This window comes from Nothoprocta perdicaria, unplaced genomic scaffold (genome assembly GCF_003342845.1).
Source record: "Nothoprocta perdicaria isolate Ctin4 unplaced genomic scaffold, notPer1 scaffold_27, whole genome shotgun sequence".
Classification (NCBI taxonomy): Eukaryota; Metazoa; Chordata; class Aves; order Tinamiformes; family Tinamidae; genus Nothoprocta; species Nothoprocta perdicaria.
The window spans coordinates 5,301,032-5,327,984 of NW_020455499.1; the positions used below are offsets into that span (position 1 = coordinate 5,301,032).

The 26,953-nt window shown below is 37.8% G+C and overlaps 1 protein-coding gene across 1 annotated transcript in view; it reads left to right on the plus strand.

The window, feature by feature from the left end:
- The window catches only part of DPP10 (dipeptidyl peptidase like 10), a 170,819-nt gene that overhangs the window by 139,454 nt on the left and 4,412 nt on the right, over window positions 1-26,953 (plus strand). The window contains exons 11-20 of the mRNA XM_026040866.1: window positions 773-811; window positions 2,095-2,202; window positions 5,788-5,879; window positions 6,894-6,941; window positions 7,707-7,828; window positions 10,970-11,017; window positions 12,990-13,088; window positions 13,197-13,266; window positions 22,340-22,534; window positions 23,924-23,978. Of these exons, the coding sequence (XP_025896651.1) occupies window positions 773-811; window positions 2,095-2,202; window positions 5,788-5,879; window positions 6,894-6,941; window positions 7,707-7,828; window positions 10,970-11,017; window positions 12,990-13,088; window positions 13,197-13,266; window positions 22,340-22,534; window positions 23,924-23,978 (876 nt within the window). The remainder of the gene's footprint in view (window positions 1-772; window positions 812-2,094; window positions 2,203-5,787; window positions 5,880-6,893; window positions 6,942-7,706; window positions 7,829-10,969; window positions 11,018-12,989; window positions 13,089-13,196; window positions 13,267-22,339; window positions 22,535-23,923; window positions 23,979-26,953) is intronic.

The following is a 26,953-nucleotide window of genomic DNA, read 5'->3' on the forward strand; positions in this document are numbered from 1 at the left end:
GTGAGAAATTTAGGTTATATCATGCTATTTGATTTCACCTAAATACTTTTTTATCCTTTTTTCACTTATTTTCAATTCTAAAAGGTACTGTGAGAACAAGTATTCTGATAGATACTTATTCTTCAGTTTTTAGATCATATTTGTACAAGCCCTTCTCTAGCAAGTAAATTTTYCTGATTTCAGTGTGACTGTGACAATTCTTAGCAACTGGCATATGCTCTACTTTTTCTTTTTTTTTTAATAATGTGCATGGTTACTGGCATGAGGTGGAATATAGTTGTGGCCAATGCAGAACAATATGCCGTTGTATTTATTTTATTCTGTCTTCACTAATACCACATTGCTACCCATTAAAACAAGGGATTGTGATTTGAAAAGGTCTTGCACTCTGAGCTTAATTCTGGCTGTTTGCCAAGTGTTGATGAAGGGCCTGAAATACCCAGTTGTCAGAGGATGCCTAGAGGTAAAACCCAGTGTGCTGCCTGTGCAGTGCTTCCTGATGGCTCATCCGAAATGGCTGAAAACTGAAAATGCATTCTTAAATTCCCTGCAGTTTTCTACCAAAAACTCCGAATAAAACAGACTTTGTAAATAAATTATCATTTGTTTCAATGTAAATGTCAGTGAAGCTGTGGGAGGAGTATAACACAGAAGCAAAAAAAAACCCAAAAAACAAATGAAAAATACACAACATAGTGAATGCGGAAATACTTTTGGTCTATAGCTCTATAGCTATTCCTTAAAATTAAATTTTTTTTTTTTTTTTTTTTAGAAATATGAGATGCAGTCAGATGTGTGGCTTCCTAAACAGGTATGGTATAAATGCAGTTTCCAATCTGTAATGCATAGATGCTTCATTAGCATATTTATTTAATTGTATGATATCCTATAATATGCTAAAAATCTGTTACTTTTAAAATTGTACAACAATACAACTACTTTGTAGGRTCCTAAATTCTGAAGTTATTTAGGTGATGTGTAAACATTCAGATGGCAGCTTGTTTCTCTAGTAGAGTGAATCCTGTTGCTTAATTTCACACATTTTTTATTCAGGACGGTCCAGCTCGGGTGTGKGAGACTCCTGACTGGCTTTCAGCAGCAGCATTCCCTTTCACTTCTAATCTCTCAGCCCTAAGTAAAGCAGTCACCTTAGATGACTTATTCATTAAGTATCTTGCTCCTAGGTGGCTAACAACAGGTCAGACAAATCCCATTCTAAGCGTGTCCTATGTACTCTGCTGATTCCTTTCTGATTAAAAATACCCTCGCTGAATTAAGCTCAAAGGAATACAAAGATCAGAGGTCACACAGGCTATAATTGGAATGCAAAGGAATAATATTGCTAAGTTCATAGCCAGATTGGTATGTTGAACTAATATGTTAGCAAATGGTTCAATTTTCATAGCTTCAGAAGAGCTATCCAGTAAAAGGATGAAACGCGTGCTATTTAGAATACATTTCAGGCTTCATTTTGCAATGAGCAAATGAGAAATAATTTTTAAAAATCTGTGCTTTTATAGCAAGCAATGTTCCTTTCATATWGCTGTGCAAAGGTGGACTTGAAGGGATGGTGTCGCATCAGACAACAATTTGTAGAAAGACTGTAGCTCAGAAAAGCACTTAAATGTACTTATTATTTGTTGTGCGTACAACTTTATCGAAACTAAGGAGTTTTAAGCATGTGCTTAATAATATTTTGCAGAGTTGTGGCCATGGAAACAATTTTTTTTGTTTGTTTCTTTGTTCTCATCAGTAGGAACACTTATTATCAGTAGGAACACTTATCAGTAGGAACACTTATTTCTCTCATTTAAGAGTTATTTTTAAGAATATAACCTGGAAAGTCCCAGTTGCATCCAAGGAAGGGTTACTTTTGCACTCTTGCTGTGGTACAAGCATCCATAATGGTGAATGTTGACATGACTCAAGATTAATAACATTTTTATTAATCTTAGTAGGATAAATATATTTTCTTTTTTTTTTGTCTTATGAGGGTGGGAAGTGACAAACCCCAACAGACCAAAACCCCAGGCTGATGTTCTGTTAAAGGTTTATCAGAAGATGTGGCAGACTAACATAATCATCTGTTTGTAGAACGAAGAACCCGTTTTCTCCAAGGATGGCAGCAAGTTCTTCATGACTGTCCCAGTGAAGCAGGGAGGCCGGGGCGAATTTCACCACATTGCCATGTTTATTGTCCAGGTAAGGGTTTGGTTCAGAGTATTTGCAGCATTCCAGGAGCTATCTAGCGCTCTTGCTGAGGTTACCTGACCTTTAGAGCCAAACAGAGATGTTTTCTTGTTAAAACTTTCTAGCAAAAATAACAGTGTGTATGTATGAATACATTTTTATAGCCATGGAAATTCAAGACACTTGCTGGAAAGCTTATTTGATGTCCATGATATATCCTGTATATGTGTATATAGGTTTTAAATGTCAGTTCAGAATATTCAGAATTCTGGGCTTGCACACAGCAGTAAGGGGAGGCAATAGCCCCMAATAAAGATTTTGGAAAACTAGGTCTCTCATATTACCTTTTGCAACATTTTCCAGTGCCGCCACCTTCTCAGGGGCATTACTTTTTCTCAAGAACCTGAAAGAGGATGGATTTGCACTATGACTTTGAAGGTTGCCRATGTGACTAAATATGACCAGTATGAACTAATAAAAGAAATTATACCTTAGAATTGAACGCTTCCAAGGTATCTGTTTAAATCAGCAGAGCATTAATCCAGATACCTTAGCAGAACTATGTGACATAGGAGAGATTATCAAGCTACCCAAAACATCAAAACAGCGACCTTGGCACCAAGCAACTCTGTTATCCCCCTTGATGACAGTGTTCTGGTATGAACATTATTAAGTCTGAAATATGTTCACGGTGTACGGCAGACAGCACAACAGCAAAAGAACCTTAATGAAATTTTAACCTGAAGAAGCAAGAGCAAGATAGTCCTTGACTAAAGTAAATATGTCAAGAAAGCATCAGCAAAGAAAAAAGGGAGCAAAAACATAYTAAATTCCGTTTTCCAAAGAAGCAGTAACTCTGAAGAGAATATGAGAAATGTATATTAATATAATAACATAGAAATCTGCAGCAAAACAAAACCATTTAGTCTATCAAGTTTTGCTCTGGATTCTTCCTCAGTATGAATTAATATCATAAAAATACATGAAATAATGAAAATGTAAATCTAAGAACTGACCCACAATGTCCTGTAGCAAAGATATGTGTGATAAAATTTATCTTGAACCTCCAGACTCTGTCACTTTTGAGTTAAAGAACCAGGAACCTTGATTCTAATTCAGGAAAATATCAGCCAAAGATTGAACCCACTCCTCCTATAATGCAATTAAATGTATACCTCATTATAAATATATATTTTAATCTCACCAGAATAATTTTTAATGTCAATTTTATGGCAAAATGTGTAGTAAGCTGCCCTTCTTTGGYAGAATTAGAGTCTGGGGCAATGTACAGGCCCAAAATACAAAGCTATTTGGACCAGCATCAGYACAAATAAGCAAGTGCAAGTGGCACCATCAATGGACAGCTTGGCTTTAAGAACATAGCTGCTCCTGAGGCAAACGTGATATCCCGTTTATCAACCATTATTATTCAATAAGCGGTGTGATGTGCAGTAGTAGGGCCTGCTACAGTGTAGTACAGGGCAGTAGATATGCATATGTGGTGTTTCTTACCTGCTGTGCTGATCTCAGTGTCCCCTATATCTCAAGTAAAAAAAACAGAGGCATAAAAATTATATTAACTGCCACTCATTAAACCTTGCAGTTCCTCTGCTGCCAATGGAGCGCCAATAATGTTGGAAGCTGAAATGAGCTCCACCTCTTGGAGCTCCTGTATTAGTATATATAAGTGTATATATATATACTCTTACATACATGTGCATATATATTATATAGAATGAGCAGATACCTATACATACATACCTATTTTGGTGTATATATATATATATTTGGTGTATATATATATGTACATATGTATAAGTATCTGCTCATTAACCAAAAGACGTCTTCCAACGCAGGGACGTTAAAAGCGTGTTGACCCAGCAGAGATTAGTGGCACAGAAATATATTTTAATAGCTAACTTCATATTCAAGTTTTACTTCTCAGTCTTGAGCACAAGTAGTGACAAATGATGGTCCTCATTTTTTCGACTGCATTTTATAAAATTGTATGTCCRTGATATAATCAAGTCAGGTTAACAGAAGCATCTAATTTAAACCTTATTTTAGGACAGGGGAGCTCACTGTTTGTAAAGATGAAATCTGTCATAGATTATTTATTATCTGAATTTAAGAGTTAGATGTGTGTCTTACATGCTTTCAAATGCTTTCAGTAGCTTTTGAAATATTTAAAAGGAATTAACCTCAGAATGAGATTGAATCATGTGTTATGTGTCTAGCAAATTATTACTTATGGTTTTGCAACTCCAGAAAGTCTCTCTTTTCCAGCCRCAAAACAAGAATTATAAAGTAACTTAAATGGATCAAGGAAGGAACTTCCTGCAAGCTTCATAAATTATGTATTATGGCTGTAACCTTGAAAAATAACCATGTTTATTAACGCTTGGCTGGGCTTTTTATTGCTGCGTCTTGTTAGACTCTGTGGTCTTAATATTTAAATATCCCTTTCAATAGTCACCGCTCTTCTCTATCTCCAGAAAGGAAATAGTCACTTCTAATAAATTACTAATTTGTATTTTAATCATTCCTTGAAATGTCTCAATGTCAGAACTTTCCTGAACAAGGGAGCAGWGTTTAGGAAGTGTCCCCAGGGTGCCCAGCAGTATCCTGGTTCCAGCTGGTGYGTGCAAGATCTCTTACATGGCACCTTTTTGTAGACCCAGAGCTCCATCCCCATTGGGACCATCATGGCTTTGGTGTGAGCAGATATTCCCAAGTCACGGGTCTTGAAGGCCAGAAAAGCACCATCACGTCTTCCACCTGACCTTCCTTTATGTCTGTTTGGCTTTATCCACCTAATGAGCAATGTGAACCGAAGCAGAGATATAAGCTGAAGTATTGCCACTTGTAGTTGAAAAGATTTGTCTTGAATCTGAAAGTCCAAGAATTTTTACAGCCCAGCCAAGCATCATAGCTCTAAGAGAGTAAACCGTTCTTCAAGTCTGTTCATTACAGTAAATGCTGGAGTTTTAATCTTCAAAAACCTAAGCAAAAAATTTATGTTTTGCACTTGCAAGTGCTCACAAATGAGCTTTCCAACATTTGAATTTCATTATTTTTAACCTGTGTCCAATAAGAAAAATGCTGCAGCTTGCAGCCACAGAGCCTCATGTTGCTTCAGGTGAGATACACGTTAAATACATCAGATCTTGGGCTTCCCTGCTTCAGTTCCTAGTGCACTKGCTGAGCAGAGTCCCAGCACATTGCACGGGACAAATAACATCAGCAGTTGTTTTCCTAGACTCTGACTGGTTTGGAAAGCRTTTATGAGTGGGAGCAAGGGGTGCCCACCCTTCCTCACTTGGAGGCATTTGGTTCGTTACCAGAAATTGGAATTTTAGACTCTCCTTATTATTAGACTCTCTTAGAGAGAGAGATCTTGCAGAGTGTTTTGGAGTCGAAGATGACACTGGAAGTTCAGGCCTTTCAAAACKTGGATTTTCTGTTTTAAAGACATTATGTTGTACATTGAAGATGAAAAAGCTGTAGTCAGTAACGACACACACACAGATGATCCTGTTGAGCAAAGAGAAATGTAAGAACTAACATGAAAGTTAAATGTTTTCTGTTTCTCCCCAGGCTAAAAGTGAACAAATCAGTGTGAGACATCTAACATCGGGAAACTGGGAGGTTATCAAAATCCTGGCATATGATGAAAATACCCAAAAGATGTAAGCAGTGTTGCCTTTGTCTGTTTGGGAAAATATCTGAATTGCTAATGTGGACTGCATTTAACCAGAAATAGCATATCTAAATTTAAGTAACAATATTTCTTTCATTTTTTGAACATTACCATAACTTCTGTACTCAGAACACATAAAATGCATTTGTCAGACAATTTATTTACCAGTGTATTACTGCATGAATTTTTACGTGGAGGAAAAAGGAGCGCATAGTTGATTCAACTGCTTTTTATTTTTTTAAATGAAAGAAATTACACAGTGTAGCAGCAACACTTTGCTGCCTGAATTCCAGAAAAGAAGTGCTGTTAAATTATTATTAAACTTGATAAAACCCAAGGGCTCCAGCTTCCAAGTTTGCTTGGTAACCGTAGGAGCTGCATTGATCTTGTTTGGGAATCTGATTCAGACATGTAAGTTCATGATATCTAGAGGTGTCTCCAAATCCTTGAGTTTCAGCTGGATCACTCGATGAGGGAGAAGCCTTCTCAAACCCCAGCCTGGAGCKGCGGTGCTTCCAAAATGGTCAGGAAAAGCACCACATACCTGGTGCCTCCTGGAGCAGTAAAGAACTGGCACAAAACATTCATCTGAAGGCGCTAGCTAACATCAATGGATTTTGCTTAGTCTTCACATACTCTCTGCAGCTCGGAAGGGCTTCCAGGTTTCACAAGGCCTGTTGCATTTCACAGTGTGATTTCACTGTGCCCRTGTTCCACCCCTTGAATTTATATCGTAAATTCTGGAGGTGACGGAGAAGGTTTCAGTTGTGTATGTGTAAGTGAAGGCAAGTCACTGTTGAGAGCTGCTGGGCAAGAGCTAAACAGAGAGCATGAAGCTGTATCTTTATCTCTGTTTTAATATCATATTTCCTCCAAAATACCTAATCTATACTCTAGGTCTAAGTTTTTTTTATAATTTTTGACATTTTTCACTCTTGTAAATGCCAACTTGGTCGGGCAGTTTTCCAAACTGAGTTTAATTTTCTTTGTCTTTTGGATGCAGCTATTTTCTAAGCACTGAAGAATCCCCAAGAGGAAGACAGCTACATAGGTAAGGTGTATATATGACTGTATTAACAACATCCTTAGCCCAGGCCGTAAATGCTAAGATGATATTCTATGAGCTTAATAGCTGCTTTGGGTGCTGTATAATCATTTGTATTGTATAAAAATGAGTGCTCTGTAACTGTAAGAAAGAAAGAATTGCAGTTTTCCCTAACTAAAAATGTTGATGATATTTGACATCTTAAAAAATTAATGGAAACTATTTCAACACAAAATGTTTTTACCACTTATGTCTTTACTAGCTTTTTTATAAGTGTATAAAAAAACAAATTAAATCGAAATGAAAGTATGTTGTAAGCATTTATTTTTAAGGCTAGTGAAAATATTTAGAAGAAAGTCATTTCTGGAGACAATTCATAGATTTAAGATGCATGGGAAAAGTGCTTTCTCCTTATAGAATCACTAGTGCTTAAATTTGAGGTAAAAATCTGAGCTTAGTGAAACCTTTCTTCTCATTGAGCCTGACTAATATTTGTTACTCTGGGGTACTGTTAGCTCGTGGGACCCTGGTGTTGTTGTAGGCAGGTTGGCCCAGTTTACAGTACAGTAGTGCCTAGAATCATCAAATAAATTAACTAAATTAAATAAAAGCTCTCATTAGACACAAAATAGTGTCTCATATCACAGAAAAAGTGATATTTTGGCAAGACCGTAGTCTGGAACAGTTTTTCCCACACTGATAAGCTAATTCCTGACCTGTTGTACTTTACTCCAATGGAAACCTGATATTTCTGATGAACTCTTCCCCCAGTGTGTCAACAGTGGGATCGCTGAATCGCCAGTGTCTCTCATGCAGCTTCCTGAAAGACCAGTGCACGTACTTCAGTGCAAAGTTTAGCCCCATGAATAGGCATTTCTTACTGCATTGTAAAGGTAAGTCAGATGTACGGCTCGTATTATATTAGCAGCATGTGTGCTTCCTGAATTAGTCTGTTCCCCTGACAAGTGCAGGAGGGCAAAGTCTATGTAGCACAGGAGTGAGTAGCTCACAAGTTCTCTACAAAGCTTGTTCCAAGAGTGTAAGTAAAGATATTCTGCATAAAAAGCTAAATAAACAGATGAAATCAGAATCCTGGCCCTTAAGTCACAGAATCACAGAATGGTTGAGGTTGGAAGGGACCTACAGATATTTGTGCGTGCGCATATACACATATATGTATCCTTGTATATCTATTAAAATCAGATTTGGCTTAGTCTGCATAGACCGATCCCCCTTATCAAGAGAATTGCCCTAATTAGCATTTAGCCAACTGGCAGCAGTTGGATTCAGTGCCCCCTAAGCAGACTGGTGTGTAGAAACAGAAAATTCCCAGCCTCTCCTGAGAATTTTGTAATATGCATCCAGGAAATAAACAACAATAAATATATAAGATGATAAAAATAGCCTCAGAAAAGCATGAGACAGTTATTGATAAAGTGTATAGCTAGACCTACCGACCTTGAAACTTGCAATATTTAACAGGCAACATTCTCCCAGTATTTCTTTGCCAACCAGCATCAGATTGAAAATAACAGAACACAAGTCATCTGAAATATATGTGAATAGCTCATTCTGTTCTCATGCATTTTTCCCATTTTTTTTTTGCAACTATACAATTTTTGCACACAAATATCTGCCTGCTTGAGAATTGAATCTATTCAAGCAAATAAACTATGAATATATATTGGCTAAAATAAGGTTTTTTTTTTTTTTTTTGTGAAAGTGCACATATAATACCTAGGCCATTAGAAAAAAATAAATACATCAACTGCATGGTTTATACATGGTTAAACCTGCGGCACAAGTTATGGAGCTAATCCTGAGGCCCTTATCTGAGCAAAGGCTGCATCAGTAATGAGCTCCTGGTGATTTAAGCCGTTCTCCCTTGTGCCTGATGTGGTCTCTATGGGGGAAATTTCCGACTGCTGCAAGAAAGAGTGTTGATAAGTCAGGAGGAGCTTTAATACTGCCTCAGCACTGTGCCACGGCCCCCAGGCATAAATTCTCTTACTATTTTAGCAAGGGAAGTTCCATTTGTTTTTTTTTTTTTTTTTTTTAATTTGTACCTCTGGTATGAAAATGGGAGGTGTCAATGCAAGTGTGAGCAGAAATATAGCTCACAGGTTTCTGACTCTGTGTGGTCCCTCTGTGCTGCTGCTGCAGCCCTGCAAAGTGTCTGTGTTGGAGAGGAGCTGTCATAGCATCCATAAGACACAACCACCAAGCATTAAACCTCTTCTGCTTGGAGGTATTTGCTTAAGTACAACGTAAACCATCTTGAGCAGATAGGTGACACAACATGTGTGCCCATACGCACTCACTTCCAAACAACGAAGAACTCAACTGGATTGTAATGAAAACCTGTTGTCAGGGAAAATCCCGGAGCATGCTGGGCTAGTCCAATCTCTACAAATTTTAGTTCTTCTATCTCCTATTTACTCATGAACACCTTTTTTTTTAAGAGTAATTTTTTCTCCTTAGGTACTTTCAGACAGGAGATCTGCCTCATTATTACTGGTTGTATCCATCTCCAGAAGGTGTCCAGAGATCCTCCTAAATGAGGAGTTAGTTTATAGCTTAGTAGGAAGAGGAGAGGTTTGACAACCTTTTTTTTTTTTTTTTTTTTTTTTTTTTTTCCAAGATGGAGAGGCACAGTATCTATGTTTTTTCTTTTCCTCTTTTTCTTTTCCTCTCCATTCAAACAAGATCCTTAGGAAAGGGAGTAATTGCTTACCCCATTTTATGCAGGGAGAAACAAGCCATGGGTTTATGTTAGTAAGCTATAGCAGCAGGGCAGTGGTAGCTCCAAGATGCATTCTCAGTTCTGCTAGCTTCAAAGACATGCCTTTAATACAAGTCTGTCTCCTTCTGCATTGGCTTTTTGATCTACTTAATATCCCTTTTAAAATCCGCTTTCATCACTCCATCTTGTAGGACTGTAAGTAGAGCTGGCATGGAAAATGCCAGTGCTTCCCCATGCAAAATGCCACGTTCTAAAAAAACAAAAGCTTTCCAAAGTGGGAATTCAAACCCAAAAAAGCAAATGCACAAAAAGCAAAAGAGAAGATTAAAATAAAGAGGCAGAAAAAAAAAAGGCAGAAAAAAAGATAGCAAAAAAAGGCAGAAAGAGGCACTTAAGAAATTCTTTTCTTTAAGAGCTAAGACAGAAAGCTTTGATTTGACAGCAATCTGCCTGTAAGATTTCTGTCAATATTCTCTCTCGAGGCAGCAAATGACATTGATGAAAATCTTCAGCCGAAGCTGTGAATGGCATCTATGCTGTTTACTGCAGGTATTTAGGCTTTCCTGGGCTCGTACCATAATTAATGGAGACAGCCAGGCAACCTCCTCAGGATGACTCAAAACCCATAAATTAAGCTATGTCTCTGAGCCACTTTCCAAGGGCATCTGTTGGTCCCCCGTGGCTGTGTAGTGGGAAGCTGAGCTGGAGGTTGGCGGGAAGGTCCTCCTATGCTCAGGAGCCTCGGGGACCTCAGCTTTCCTCCATCTGCATCCACCCTGGTCCAGGCTGCCTGCCTGCAATTCAGACTGTCTTGAGAGATATGTGATAATTTTGCAAGAGCTCTGTAGTTTTGCCTTAACAACCTGTTAAGGGCTTCTGCATGTTTTTGTTGTTGTTTGTTTCTTTATTTGTTTTTTCTTCACTTGCAGCTAAAAATAAAATAAAATAAAATAAAGTAAAATAAAATAAAATAAAATAAAATAAAATAAAATAAAATAAAATAAAATAAAATGAAACAAGCGTCTTTCGAGGCACAGGGAGCTAGATAGCTTGCTGAACAGGCTAAATGCTGCATGGCCCTCACACTGTTCATGCCCTAATCTTGGCTGTGTCCTTCCCCTAAGGTATCAGCAGAATTTCTACCGGTTTTGAAATGAGGTTTATATGCCATGGATGTGGGGACTTGCAGGATCTGCCCTTACTTGATTACAGATATTTTCATTCTTCATGGTTTGTTGAAATATTGAGTATTTACAAACTTAACACTTCATGTATTCTTTTCTCAATACAGGGCCAGGGGTGCCAGTTGTTAGTGTGCACAGTACAAGTAATCCTGGGAGTGAGTATTTCCTACTTACAGATATTTTTATTTGTATTTTTATTTGTATTAATTAGTTATATTTTTTTGCTATAGACCTTACTTGTTTTGGAGAGCATGGAAGAGGGCAAAAACAAGTTACAAGGAAATGGAAGCAAATAGATGGCTTATTTATAAATAAAAGTCTTTTAATTACCTTTTAGCAACATCCCCATCTGTAAATAATAGAGGAAGAAGTTAATCAAGTGACTAAAACTTTCCCAGGGTGTTGAGACATGCTTTATGCTGTGTGCACATCATCTCTTTTCTATTTACACTTGAGTTAATTAGATGGCAGGTTGTTCTTCATTCCTTGCATTTGCTATGTAAATTATGCTGCCATTACATTACACTTCCTGTATTTTTAGAAATGTTTTTAATGTTACAATCCAATTATCCTGAAGTAAGGTACAGTCCTTGGAGGACTGATCATCAGATTTGACTTGCATACAGTGAAATAGGTTCTGCCCTTACATTTTTCAAATCCAAGTAATTCACTGACATGTTCAGTGATGGCAAATCCATGAAAAAAAAGCTTTTTTAAGAGAGTGTTTGATGCATCTATACTTCAGGTTTTGCTCATAGCTTTCTGTATGTGGGCACAATGCTGCATGAGGTACCATGTCATGTAGTACCTCAGCAGAGAGTGAAGGCAGGGATTAAAGGACAGGGGACGTCTTTCCATTCTAAAATGCTAGACCAACTCTTGGCTGTCCTAATGTAAGCCTGTAGATTATCCTGATGATTGTTTGCAGAAAATTCTAAAGTTCTGAACTAGACTTGTCTGTATCTGTCTTGTTCCAAGCCAATGGTTGGTCAGCTACAGCAGAAGATCTAGTCTTGCATGTTACAGTAGACTATCAGTAACGGTATCACGCTATCAGGTGTTAATTCCTTTTTCCTTTTCTTTTTTTCCCTTTTTCTCTTTGGCTATAGTATATGCCAAACTCAATGCCATAGCATATTGAATGTCATGAATTTTACCCAACTTAATGAAGGTTGTTTATTGCTAATAGTAAATTCATTGACTTCTGTAGAGCTGTTCAGTTCTGTGAAGRCAGACTTTGGCTCTTAATTATTTGCATCTAAAATGCCATTCATAGTGATTCCTTTTCAAAGGAGATTTATATAAAGTCCACAAAGCATAACAAAGTAAGGATAGAGGGAAGTTGTTTGCTCCAACAACAAGAAACCAAATAATGACAGAGATAATTTATCTGTAATGTTTCAGTGCAAGATTAGATGATCCTCTTCAATTAATAGAACAATGATTACGGATTACATCAATCATTTAATCCTCAAACTATAATTATGCCATTTTGATTGATTGCCCAGAACAAACATTCTTCTTAAATTATCCCTTTTGGCCCTAAGTGGAGGGTATGTTGTTTAAAATGAAATTTATATTTTGGAAGCAAGATTGGTAATTTAGGTAAAAAAAGAAAACTCATTTTCCTTTCATATGCTGAACAACTGCCTAAGATCTGTCTGAGGCTTTAAACCAATCTGCAAAGTCTTGCTCCTTATTGAAGTGTGGAAGGCAAAGGACTTGTTAGGGATCAAATAGAGCGGCACTGGCTAAATCCTGACACAGAACACAATAGGAAAAGTGTGGAAAAAGAATGTGCTTTCCGGAGCTGCTCATTCCTCATAACAGCTGCTTTTAGTGCTTGTCAAGGATACTAGTATTTGTAGTGTTTGTCAGCAATTTCACTGTGCACATTTTAACAAAAACCATGTTGAAGCCAGAAAATAGATTAAAGATATCTTCTGAATTAAGCCAATTGTCCAGTTTTTGAACTACAAAAAAGAATCCGTGTGAAGAGCGCATCCATTTACAAGATTTATCATTGCTCATTTGTCTCTCTTAAATTTTTTTTTTTGATCTTGATTTCTCTTTGATAAAATGATTCTCCATAACTTTCAACTTGCTGCTTGTTGTTATTTCCTACAGAGTTTTATATATTAGAAGATAATGCTGTGTTGAAAGAAGCCGTTTTAAAGAAAAAGAATTCCAGGACAGAAATTAAAATGCTTCACATTGAGGATTACGGTAAATTTAGCAAAATGCTATTTTAACAAACCAAAAGCTTTCTTGAAATGTTACTATTTTTTGTCTGTGTAACTACCAGCCTTTAATGTTTTGCTCTTTTCTTAAAAGAACTCCCTTTACAGTTGTCACTGCCAAAAGATTTCACGGATCGAAACCAGTATGCCCTTCTATTAATAATGTAAGTATCCATGTAGAGTCACTTAAAATAATGTAAACTACCTCAGAGAAAACATTTAAGTCTGTAAATACAAAATGTAGCTAATCCCTGYGCAGGAAAATTACCTTATTGAGTTGATATCTCGGAAGCATTCTTCTTTGTAAGATGGTGGTGTAGGTGCTGCCTGGTAGACACTTGTGGGTTTTTGTGCTTTTCAGACCTAGTTCATTCTGCTTTTACGTACACAAGGCACCAACCCTTCTGATGGTAGAGCTGCAAATCTCTATATGGCCCCATGCTGCTCTGTGCCTACAGGGACCCTGACTCACCAAGTGTGCTTCTGCTCCTCTGTTTTTGTCTCAAATGGCCTCTAAGTGCCTCTAGGAAGGGCTCAGGTAGGACRCACACAACAAAACTGCTTGGGGCAGCACTGGAAAGAGGAAAATATTTTTCCAAGCATCAGAGTCTGTGGATGTCTGTAGGAAACCTAAGGAAGGAGGTTCTCCCTAATGAAYGGTTCTAGTCTATAAAAAGGAATAAAGTGTGTTTCTTTCAGAAATTGTCACCCTTTGACTTTTCTCCCCATGATTAGTGTAACAGAGGAAGGGAGCAGAATCAAGAGTGTACCAGCAGCCTGTCAGCGACCACATCATAGATGGCACTTGTCACATTTGGTGGCAGGGCTGGCTCTTCCTACATGCTTCTTTCTGACCGTAATGTTGTCTATTTCTCTCCAATAAATAGGTAATTCCTAGTAGCTGCAGTAAGGAAAATCACCATGGGAATTTATCCCAGTGCTCTCCAGGACCCTGTTTTTTTGTTGGTCCTCTGAATCCTGTAGCTGAATTTACAGCTCTGCTTAAAACCACCAAGAACGTGTTTGCCAAATTCTTATGGCCATGGCTAGATCTTCCTCTAGTACTATGAGGAAGGAATTGATGGGGATTTTGCTAGCATAGCTGTAGCAATGCACTGCTATGTTTTTGAAAATACAGCCTTGGGTAAAGTGTACCACCTGGTGTAGACTTCCATCAGAGGTCAACAGAGGTCCTTGCTGATATAGGTGAGGTCAAATTTCAGGTTTGAGCTGCCGATTGATCACAAAATCCCATACTCGTATTATTTCTTAGGTAGTGGGGCAAAGAGGCATAGAACACTCATTTCAAATCCCAGGTCACCTGTGTTTAAAACTCAGACTATTCTCTTGTATTTAACTGCAGYTGTGGAGACTCTCTACTTTAAGTGGCTCACAAATATATTCTTTTTTGGTGGRAGAGGAGGTCACACATGTATTATTTTTTTCTTTGTGATATTTGCTAGCATGMATCTTCAAGTTTGTTTGTATTTTAAGCATCTCTTCTTAGAATGCCAAAGGCAAGCAGATGCTGCTAATTGACACCAGCAGCATTACATGGAGCTGCAAACACTTTTGCTTGTTCTTTTTTTCTGAGAGTAAGGAAACATTGGGATGCTAACAGTGTCCCTCTTTCCTTTTAAGTATCCTGGTAAATACATACTGTGCCACATCTCCTCCTGGTAGARTGTGAAATCATATACATAGGTAAAACTTAATGAAGAAAGGAAGCAGAAATCCAAAGCAGGCCCGTAACGACAAAGGAAAAGAAAAACTAAGGAAATACCGATGTAAAATGGTTTTAGATATCAAGAGACAAGAATGGTACTGAGCCAGGTTTTGAATTTTAAACTTGCCAAAGTTAGGAACCAATGAACCAATTCAACTAGGAACTAACTAAACAGTAGTTTGACAAAGTCGGTATGTATGGATATGTTTTATATGTTTTTATTTGCCTGTAAAGTGCATGTGGGATGTAATATACTTTTGTTAACAAACAGAAGTTACGGTATCTACGTTTGTAAAACAGAGACTGTGCTGCTTTTTCTTCAAATTCTTACTTTTGCAATACTGAATTCTCAAGGTTAGAACAGCTAGAAGTTACATTTCTTCAATGGCTTTTTACAAACTTTAAGCTAAGGTCACCAGCAACCCTTTTTTAAGTTAAAAAATAACCCCAAATGAAACATATACCTGAAAATGGTCACTGGAGTTGTAAGAAGCTTTCTTGTGGGAGATTATTTGAGTCAGTAAGTTGTACTATGACTCATTTTTTTTCTCGTTCCTGAGAAAGTATGATTGGAAATAGGTATGCATGGAAAGAGTTTATTGACCCCACAACTCCAAATTGACATCTTAGGGTTTTTTTCATTCTCAGAAGTACTACTTGCAGAAGAAAATAGTATTCAGTTCCAAGAAGAACATGTAGCTTTTACAGGAAACACCGATAAGTTGTGTGTGTGGTATCATTTCCCGGATATTTGGCTTTTTGAAGTCCCAGGGTGATACTTTGTGGACTGACTGAGAAACACCTTGTCCTACTGCAGGAAGTAGATCATAGGAGTTATATTAGTGGCCTTTCACATTGCTCAGTTGTACCTATTCTTATATTCTTTTGTTCTCAGCTATAATATTATATTCCAGCTATTGAAATTTTGAAAAAGGGCACTTACCAATATTACTGGTAATCATGTTGGCTTAATAGCATATTGCACTTTTTAGAGTGCAAATTCTGTTTAACATCTATGCATACTATACACACTTATAAATATATGTATATAGAAAATATACACACAAGTACACACGTGTAGGTATRTAGAAAAAGAGAAAAGATATATTTGGAACAGTGAAGTATTAGTAGGTATGAAATGGCTTTTACATTTCAGATCAGTAGGGCTGCATTTTGGCAAGGAAAGAAGAAGAGAATGAGAGTTCAAACATGAAAGTTGCCTAATATATTTTGTCTCTGGAGTCCAATATATAGATAWATGCATTTCGTTACGTGCATATAGACTTCCAGTGCTGCTCTCCTGAGCTGGAGGGTACATATGTACATATGACTTGCGAGATCTAACAGCCTGTGACTGGCTGTGTGCTTCAGTGATTGCTTCCAAGATATTCCCAGTCTCTAATGAAGGTTCATCTTTCCGATTTCATAGATGCTGCCAGGATCTCCTTTGCCTGTATTAGCAGGATTTTTGCCCTGGTGGACGATTTCACTGATTCAGACTAAAATGTTTTGATGCCCGAGATTCATAACTTTTCTGTAAATTTTCGGTAACAGCAAGTCCTTTTGCATATATGCTCTCTGGGTATATGGGGTTGCAAACCCAGTAATGAAACTGGAAATAAATAAATGGAAGAAAGTTTAGTGTTATTTTCATGGTCATACAATTCCAGATATTTGTGTGTTTTTTTTCAAATTGCTGAAAGCTGATGCCCATATCAAAGACGTGTGGCTATAATAAGGTTCCTGTATTCATGTAAGGATGCCAACATGTAAATTTTATTTCCTAACACAGCCAGATTTCCAAATCCTAAAACAGTCTGTTCTGATAGCTTCTGATTCTGGCACAAAACCCTGGCAGAAACTCAGTATAGCACCATGTAGACACAACCTTTCTCCAAATCAGCTTCAGGACCAGGTCCTGAATATCTTTAAACGCAAACTGTAATCTTCATATGGATTTTGTGAAGACTCATCCATTAGTAGCCGTAGTGTATGCTGCAGCACTTAAATGTAAGATCACTGTGTCAGAGTTTATGTTCATCTGTACAAGTGGGCTAACAGATACAGAGATCTCACATAGGAATCAGCTCTGCTGTCTAGCACTATTTTTCTTTCTAAAATTGTGATGCATAGCCCATAAAATGCTAAATACATTATAACACTTTCCTTTCTTACATTCGTTCTCATAAACTACTAATATATTTCACATTCAGTTTCCTTCAGATATAATGCATACAGTGTAGCTATAGATTAAAGAGGTGTACAGTAATTGCCTGAAAGAGTGATTATCATCTCTTTTCTATATAATTAGGATCAAAGTTTAAATTTGAGATCCTTGATTTTCTCATTATGGTTCACCTTCCTCATTAAAAACTTGGAAGATACACTCCTTAGTAACACACAGGAAATGATTAAGTAAAGACTCTGGCATTTAATCTGAGTAATAAAATGAGAGGTGATAATCATTCTTTATTTTTTCTTGAACATAATTAACCTCATTCCTTCAAAATTTGTAGATAATGTATCTTAAATGTCAGCATTTATTATTTAACATCATTTAAAACTGCCCGATATGTAAGAGGATATTGTAGACCTGAGTCAGTAGACTGATCCTCTAAGATACACCCAACAGGTATTCAACCAAAGTAATCAGCAAATGTCCCCAAGAGGGTTCTGTCTATCTGTTTGTTTACTTGTTTTCTTGAGTTTTTGTAATTAACAGGAATCCCTTCACCTATAATTAAAGTGAAAAAAGATGTAGGCCTCACACAAGCAATCAAACCTGTTTACCTCCAGTTAATATACTGTCAGGATTGATAGCGAGATGAAGACAGCAGGGCTGGAGGTGAAGCTTTTTCACAGCCCTGGGAATATCTCATTAATAGGATAGCAGAAATGGAGAGAGACATAATGCAAAGATTGGGAAATATGGAAGATTCAAGATAAGATAATGCTTTTTATTTGTAACCATCTTGTTTATTGTTTATTTGTCGGAAAGAACCTTACTCATTTTAATTGGCAGCTCTTGCAAGTGAAGGGACAAGGCTTTGCTCATARTAAAATTTGTACATACGTGGCAGACTGCATCACTTTTAATGCAGTATGTTAGCAAGGAGTATATCCATGGAGGGCTTTGCATTTGCTATGCCAGTTCATCCTATATCAAAGAACTGCAAAATTTAATTATATTGGGCTCCTTAAGTCAGGTAGATGGGTCATAAATTATTTTACAAGTCATCCATCTAATGCTTTCGCTCTCCCCTCTTCTGTCTGATGAAGCAGCATTTTACTGGTCTTTTTGTGTTGCTGTTACGTCAAACTATTCAATGGACATTCTCTTCTATATTACTTTTTTACACTGTTTCCTTGCTTTTTGGGCTTCTTCGTATTTTCCATTTAGACAAATTCTTTTAGCTAAAGCCAGACAAGGCACAAACTGGATGCTTACTGCAGCTGTTTCATTTGGGTAGCAGCCCAAGTGTGTGGGAAAATGATGGAGCTGATCACTATCTTATTCTTGAGTAAAGTTTTACTCTTGAGTCTGGTTTCCTAAAAGCTTGGAGAAGAGTTGAACTAAGATGAACTAATATAACAATAACTTAGCCATCGCCTTTTAGCCTCCCCTCTCCCCTTTTCAACCCACAGCAACACCTACCTTATGTAGGACGATCTAATAGAAAACCCTGTGTGAATAAATAGTTCATCTAGGGTTTGTTAGAAAAAGCTTACCCAAAAGAAAAGAAAAGAAAAGAAAAAGATTAGAAACTTCTCCTTTCCTGATGACACAGGCAGTGTTGCATTTCTTGTTCTCAGAACTATATTTTTGAATTCTTCAGCCTTCTCAAGGCTGAAGAATGGTTTGGAAGGACGTCTTAAGAACAGTGATTTTGTTGTATTGTGATCTCTGCTTCATTCCTACCACATGATTCTGCTCTAGTAGTAGAATCACTTCTGATGGTGTCTTTTGATTGGTTTTGCTGTATCAGCAATGAGGAGTTATAAATACATTATCTGCTTTTAGTTATGTGTATAGAAACACATGGATAGGTATGGATAGGGAGGATATGTTTGGGATTCTTTGTTATCAGGTTTCAGGCTACCTGTGTTCCGTGATTTTGCCCCTTAAGGATGGACATATTGGAAAGCTAACTGTGAAATCTGAGAAGTGAATTTTTCCATTATGCAAATTTTGCAAAAATTTTTTTTAATCTCCTATTTGATTTCACCAAAAGCAAAAGAGGACTTTTATCAGGTTTTTTTTTTTTAGTATGATATATATATTTTATCCTTTGAGAGATAGTCTTTCTTACATATTTGCTATCCATATGCTGTATGGGATTCACTTTTTCACAGAAATAGAAATGTACAGAACATTAAACAGTTATGATAGCAGTTATTTTCCACATATCTTTTAAAATTGTTTCTCCTCTACTTGGTCAGCCCTGTAACTTCTACAATTCCTCTTTAAAAATCTCCCCATTTAGTTTTTAAGTGGAGCGCAACCTGGAGCAAATTTTGCTGCAGTCATGATAGCACTGTGGCAGTGGAGTAGTACTCGCAGTACAGCAGCAATTGCCTCTCTGATAAAACTGTATTATCCCCAAAAGGCTGTAACTAGAGTCATGAACAGAGGCTTTATCTAAAGCTTCTGGTTACAGAATCCAAAAAAACAGATTCTTCTCTCTTCAGCAAAATATGAACTTATGATGAGCTGCCCTTTTTTTTTTTTCCAGACAGTCTGAGGTGTATGTGACTGCATTGCAAGAAGCATACAAATTACCCAYTAAGGTCAATGATGTTGGTGTATTATTGATGACTTCTGTCTATTTAAATGGTACCTGGATGGCAAACTTGAGCAGCATGCCTGAGTCGTCAGCAGTTGCTTGCCACAGCAGACCCATAACCTGAGTCTAGGCATTCCTAAAGGCACGTTTTAGGTAGGTCTGAACTTTGAACATAAGCAGCAAAGATTAAAATGAGCAGATGCTGTCATGTACAGGAAGGCAGAAATGAATCAGGAATTATAAGGCATCATCTTTGTCTAAAACATGCTGCTCTCGTTATTTGACTGTGGAGAACCCCTGGGTGCTGCTGTCTAAGCATGAGGAGGAGCTTGTAGTTGTGTGTAGCCAGTCCACAGGTTTTGCTGTAGTACTTTGGCTCATCTCTTGCTCCCTAAYGTCCATTCATAGTCATATGGGAAGAAGATTTCTGCTTGTGCCTAAGCCTAAGTGCTTTTCTTCCTGGCTTATCAGTGTTATTAGCTTACTATTAGTGCTAGTGTTATTATTAGTGTTATTAGCTTATTATTCCTTATTAGTCAAGGAATAATTCTTTGAACGGGGTAACTCTGAACAGAAGGTAATTATTACTAGGCTACAAATAGCAACGAGTGTAAAACAAACTTTTGCATGCAAATACTTCAGAGCTGTGAGACACCTGGATCCCAGAACACCAGTTTGGGCTGGGTGCAAGTATTGTGCTGTGGTAACAAGGCCTGCTTTCTTATAGATCCCTCAGGGTGGTGGTCAGCCTTCCTTAAAGGATTAATATCTTGCAGAAGCTCTACTGAAGGGTGGTAAAAGTGACACCTAAAGGGCATGCAGAATATATGCTGTCTCCCTATGGAGAAGGGAATCACACCTCAGATAATCAGTATCATTTTATACTGAAGACTAAAGGGACCTTTGGATGGTAATGGGAATCTTGACATGCACCTCAATGGAAGTGCCTTTAAATGCCTGTCACAGCCTACTTACATGGACGTACTTGAAATAAATTAGTCAGTGGAAATTGCTTCCAAAAGCAATAYGTCAAGCAGCCCATCATGACAGAGTGGAAGATGTATGGGGTTTAGAGTCTGAGCCTACAAGCAGCCTAGCTATGCCCTCCTGAGAGGGAGCTCAGGGGGAACCACAGTTACCAAGTGTGAAAGTTGGGAGAATTTCTGAAAACACTGGACATAGGCTGCTAAACAGCAAWAAAGTTCTGTGAAAATAGCAGTGTCAGTGTAGAGGGCTTCAGAAAAGCTTGTTCTGTGCAATAGACATAAATGGAAAGAGTCATTCTGTTCCTGCTGTAATAATAGCAATACTGTACTTCAGAGGCTGGTGGTTTCCACAGAGCTCACTGCAATAAGTAATTCCAAATTCATTGTTCTGCATTCTTTCACAGTAAGTGTAATCACAACTGAACTGCTTAAGCAGACACAAAAATACCTTGTGTTGCTTTTACAAAGCCAAGTGTAAATTTGACGCATAAGATAATGATAAATTAAGCATAATGTAATTCTGACAAATCTCAAGCTAAGTAATCTCGTTTTGGGGGTATGATATTCTGGCTATACGTGTGTGACAGGTCCTACTGAAATGAGAACATATGTATTCATCGTACACCTGCTAATTAATAGAATGACTGAAGGTGACCTGTTATCCACAGCTAAAGAAAGATACTGAATCAGCACCTTTTTGGATGTAAAAGGCAGTAGGAGTTATTGTAGGAGATGGTGTTATCTCTCTTTCCTCCCACAGGTTTATGTAACTCTCTGAAGCTCAGACTTCTTCAGCAAAATAATTTCTGTCTTCATCTTTCTTTCACCTTAGACAGGATATTCCCACAGACACTGTCCAATCTAATTTCCATACAGCCAGCACAGGCACTTTTACATTTTAATTTGCATTCAACTGGCAGATGCAGTCTGCATCAAAGTGTTTTGCATTTTGTACAACTTCATGGCAGCCTGCTCTCTTACTCTGTGTTTATCTTGGGGGGAAAATAATGACAAGCTCCTATTTTGAAACTGACTTTATTTTTTTGGAAAATGCTTGTTATTCTTCTATAAATGGTATTTTCCTATTCTTTTCTGCCTTTTCTGCTATAAACCACTTTTTTTTTTTTTGTCATAAAATAAACTTATCACTCCTCTCTGCATCCATTTCCTACTATGAACTTGGAAAATATAATTTTCTCCAGTGTGTAGTTTCATCTTCTTTGTAGCCTATTTAAAAACAAAAAAAAAAGTCTATTTAAGGTTACGGTAATGCAGTTATTTTTGTTTTCTGAGATGACATCCTTCTGAAGAGTATTGTATAAATCACAATCAGGGTTCKGAACACATTTTCCCTTTTGTCTGCTTAGCACAACTTAATTCTACAGGATATTTCCTAGAACTGAACTAGCCATCAGAGATAATGCTGAGGTTTTGTTGCCTTTATTATTGTATGAGCACCCTGCACTTCATTTTTCTGTTCCTTTCTATAAAGCCTATTCAACCAGCCCAGCTCCTGGCAGTGCTGCAAGAGAGTGCTAATAAATTAATTAATTTGCCTGCTGCTCCTGTAGGGATGGCCACGCTCACTAACTTGGTGGTATCGATGAAAATGCCAATAATTCAGCAGGGTGGCGTAGCCGACTGAACTCTGCCAGCTAGGTTGAATGAAATAGCGGGGACCGGCAAAGCGCTTCACGTTGTCAATAGTCTCCGTTTGTGTCTGGTGTGTTGGTATTTGCAGTGATGAAGCTCCAGGCAGCCAGTTGGTTACAGATAAGTTTCACATTGACTGGGACTCAGTGCTTGTCAACTCTGATAATGTCATCGTAGCTCGATTCGATGGTAGAGGGAGTGGATTTCAAGGCCTTAAGATCCTGCAGGAAGTCCACCGGAGCTTGGGATCTGTGGAAGTGAAGGACCAAATAGCAGCCGTAGAGTACGTATGTGCAAACTTTTCTTCTCTGTTGCTCCAGCGTGGGGAATAAACCTTTCCAACTAACACTGCCCACAAGGTTTTCTGTGCACAGTGAATACTATGAATGCTTATTTTTAATGCAGTTGCAAATTTTGAGGAAATCGTCTTGCATTGCAAGCAGCGAATTAGAGATCAGGAAGGTGCTTTCCTTAGAAGCTGCTGCTTCACTTTGATAAAGCAAGTCCTTTGCTCTAAATATGCAATCTCAGTATGTCATCTAAGCTCGCTCGCGTTTGGCTAGATTCCTGATTAATATTTTAATGCATTTGTGGTGTAATATTTTAGACCCATTCAGTAGGATGCTGCTCTCCCACCACAGAGTTCTGGAGTTATTGTACTGAGCAAATGGACTCATAATGGTGTAAATGAGAGCAAACTTGGACAAGTGCCTATTTATTTCTCACTTACATTATAATTCTCATACTGATATAAATCCAGCCGCTGCAGAAGAGAATCATCAGCCACTGTAGCTTTATCACATGTTTCTTTGACAGCACCTTTTATGAAGAGGGCCCTCTCACGCAGGCTGATATTAATATCTGGGTGGAGTTTTTCTGGGAGCTCCTCCAGGAAAGGCCAGAGCAAGCTGTGAGCTAGATTTTTCTTCTTTCTTTTTGGAAGGGGTTGTTACYTCAACATGAAATCTGTTTCTGACATGGTAGCAAGAGATCTCCTAGGACTAAGGCAAGCCAGGAACAGACTGCAATTTTTCTTGCTCCCTTCTAAGTGACCCATGGGGAAAGGCCAGGAGAAGCAGCCCTGGGCTGGGCTACACAATTTAAGCTCTGTGTTCAAACACAGAGAGGTTACAGACTAAATTACATCTGGATGCTTTGCATGGGCAGAGCCCTTGGCTCAGAGAGGGGACTGCAGTGGTTTGGGGCTCTTCAAAAGCAGTTGGATTTTGCCCTTGGGTTATTAAATCTTCCCTGTATAAAATCCAGCACTGCTGATTAATTGCCTTGATGAGAGAATTAATCATTCGGATAATTATCTGGACTTAAGAAGTTGCATTCATCTAGCTGTGTGAGASCCAGGGCTCTGGCCAAAGGCAGTCAATGCTCCCTCCTCCATGGAGAATCCAGGCACTGGGGGGAGGCTGGTGTTCCCCAGTCAGAGACCATCATTCCGGGTGGGAAGGATGTCCCTCCAGTAGCTGAAGAATTAATGTAATTAGTGTAAATGAGCAATACAGATAATTTGCCTTTCCTGGGGAAATAATAGTTTACTGACACTAATTGTTGTTTTTTACATCACCCGCTGTTATGGCAATTCCTGTGTGAATAGTTTTCTTTACATATTAGATTCAGCAAAATAAACAGAAAACTTCATTTTTTTTCTTTCTTGCAGATTCTTACTGAAACAACCGTTTATTGATCCCAAGAGACTGAGCATATTTGGCAAGGTAATGTGCAGAAGTAGTGGGATGTATCATCATGATTCTTGAAGAGAATACTATAAATTCATAAGCAAATATATTTATCTACTTTCCTAAGACAATATCCGTTATAAAAGATGGGGCAAAGTTGGAGGTAGAGTCTGCCTTTTGTTTGGGGCCTTTTATTTTTTTTTTCCACTCTAAATGGCCATTTGGATGGACTTCCTTTTTTTATGGTGCTGCAATATTTGCATTTCAGAATCAGTGGTAAGAAGAGTTTCTGTTGAGAAATTCTGCTAAAAAATAGATGTTTTCATTAGAAATTCTGAATATGAGCTTTGTTTCTTGAACAATGTGAAGTGCTTCTTGCACTTTCACGATTGGGCTGTAGTTAAATAGATAATGCCCTTTTAATCCAAGCTTTATATCCAATGCCTTTTTAATCCAAGCTTTATATCTAAATGCTTTACTGACCATTCAAGTGTGCTGAATTATAAGCCTGTAGTACCAGGAACCACTTCCTCCTTGCACCATCTGTTAGAAATCTCTCTTTGCTATTTTATCAGCTACTTAACTTGCCTCTAGAGGTGGCAAGAGCCAAATAAAGGTTTAACCTTTCAGAAAGAGCTAAATAGTATTTTAGTGATTTCAATTTAAAAAAAAAAAAAGGCAGCTTGAAACAGCATATAATTGCTAATATATATATGTATTTTACAAACTATCAATTTTCATCTACCTCCATTTTTTGTTTACTTATTTTTTTTCTYGACTTGCAAATGACCGTTAGAAGCCCCTCATTTCCCATCACTGCTCTGCTGCTACCTCTCTGTGTGGCCCCAGGCACAGCACTTAACCTTCRTGTGCCTGTTTGTCCAAATGAGAACAAGCAGAGTGATGTTCCCCTCCCCAAGCAGCAGCATTTTGAGGATGGGTTAATGTCCATAAAGTGGGAATGTGGGAATGAAACACTGGCTACTTTTAGTGTTCCTCATGAGCATGACCTTCCTCTCCAAAGATGTGAGCTCCTGCCACATTCCTTAAGGTAAAATCTGTCAATGCAAGAACATCAGGAGCAGTATTTGGTTTTCAGGGCAGCCTGCAAACAGGAGTTGCATTCACCTGAGGATGGATGGATGGATGGATGGATGGATGGATGGATGGATGGATGGATGGATGGTGCTGATTGCATCTACCACAGGATGGCACACATTTCTATGCATTTTAATCAAAAAACCTACTATAAGCATATACTTCCCTCCATATGCTCGTTCCTCAAGCGACTGAAGATGTTATTTCCAAAGGCCATCACTAAACGCATCGAAATTACTCAGCTGTTTCTGACTTTAGAGATTTGCTACTGGAAAATTCCTGCAAGTTTGTGTGGGAGATTAGACAGCATCTTGTTTCCCAATGGTTACATGATACAAGCACCGTGGAGCATATATTTTTTAGATGACTGTTGAAGACTACCTCCAAAATCTTTGTCTTCCCCAAAATATTGCTGATAGTGGTGTTCCCGCTTTTATTATCTGAAAGAAAAATCAAGGAAGGAAAATTGGAAATGTGGCAAGGTGTGAAAATGGGGAAATTCAATAACCTTCAATGCTGCTTTGAATTCAGAGTTTATTGTTTCCAAAGTAGTTAACCTCTCAATGCTGCTTTTCTGAGATACATCTTCTAGTGATAAACAAAAGTTCATAAATATTAACCATCAGTTTTAGGATTATGAAAAAGATCCACTTAGAAACTTTCTACAGTAATGGCATTTCCTGCCTCTATGCTTATTTTAGCCAATTAAAGATGTCCTGCTAGACCCATTTCCTATTTACTATATACAGCAATGTGACAGAAACTTAGAAAGTTTTTTTTTTTTCCTCCTTTCTGTACTTTAAGTTGTGCCATTTGATGGAAATAGAACATACATTTGCATGAAAATAAGATGCCTTTTATTGTCCAATGCTGATGTCCTGCAGCTGAACTCATGYGCGCTGCCGTGTTGCTCTTCAGATTATTGAATTCCTGGAGGAGTTTCTGAATGCCTCAGAAATAAAAATCTTGCCCAAATCAGTAATGTAAACTAAGGGCACAGTGTGGAAAATACGTACTACTAGTGCCAGGCAATCTGCCAGTGCTGTCTTGCTTATCTCAGTGAGCGGTACATAACGAAGTGTTGAGCAATCCAAGACTCTTCTTGAATGGTTATATGGCAAATTATGGTTAGTTTGCATTTCCTTGACATGGAAGTAGAAAAAAGAGCTTGAAAATAAGTTAAAAGGAGGGCATGAAATATTCTTGAAAATATTTCAACTAGGAATAAAAAAACGTAAATCAGACCTATGAGCAAGGCACCTAGATATTTGCATTGGGAATTATATCAACTATTGATTCCATCATCATTGTGAGGTGCTGCTAAATATGTGAGCTCACTATGTAATATTTTTGTCCTGGAAAGCTTGGCTGGAAGCAAGGGCACAAGCATGAAGGAAAAAAGTACCCAGGAGAGCTAAACCAAGCTCTTAATGAATACATGGCATAAATAATATATAACCTGGCAATATCTATCCTAGGATTAAAATTGTGCTGTGGAGCTACCAGGAAAGACACAAACAGAATATTAAATAAAAGGAAAAGCAGAAAACCTAGAGGCAGAGGAAAGTTGCTATTCTCTTAAACTCTTTAAATTATACAAGTTTTTGGTGCCCACTCAGAAATTGTTTTTAAGTTGAATATGCTCCTGTGCATGGAAAATTCTCTTCTATTCTTGGTCTCTTATACTGAAATTTCCATGGGAAGGGGATAGTTTAGTTCTTCGTTCTCCGTGGAAAATCCAATTTTTTGTGTTTTTTTTTTTTTTTTTTTGCATGTCTGTTTGCATTTACTGTAGGTGGGTTCCAAAGAACATTCCTATTTGCTTCAGTAAACTCCAGAGGTTTTTAGGTGTTCCTGCTCTTCCAGATAGGTCAACTGTTGAGCAAATACTTAGACCCAAAGAATGGGGCAAG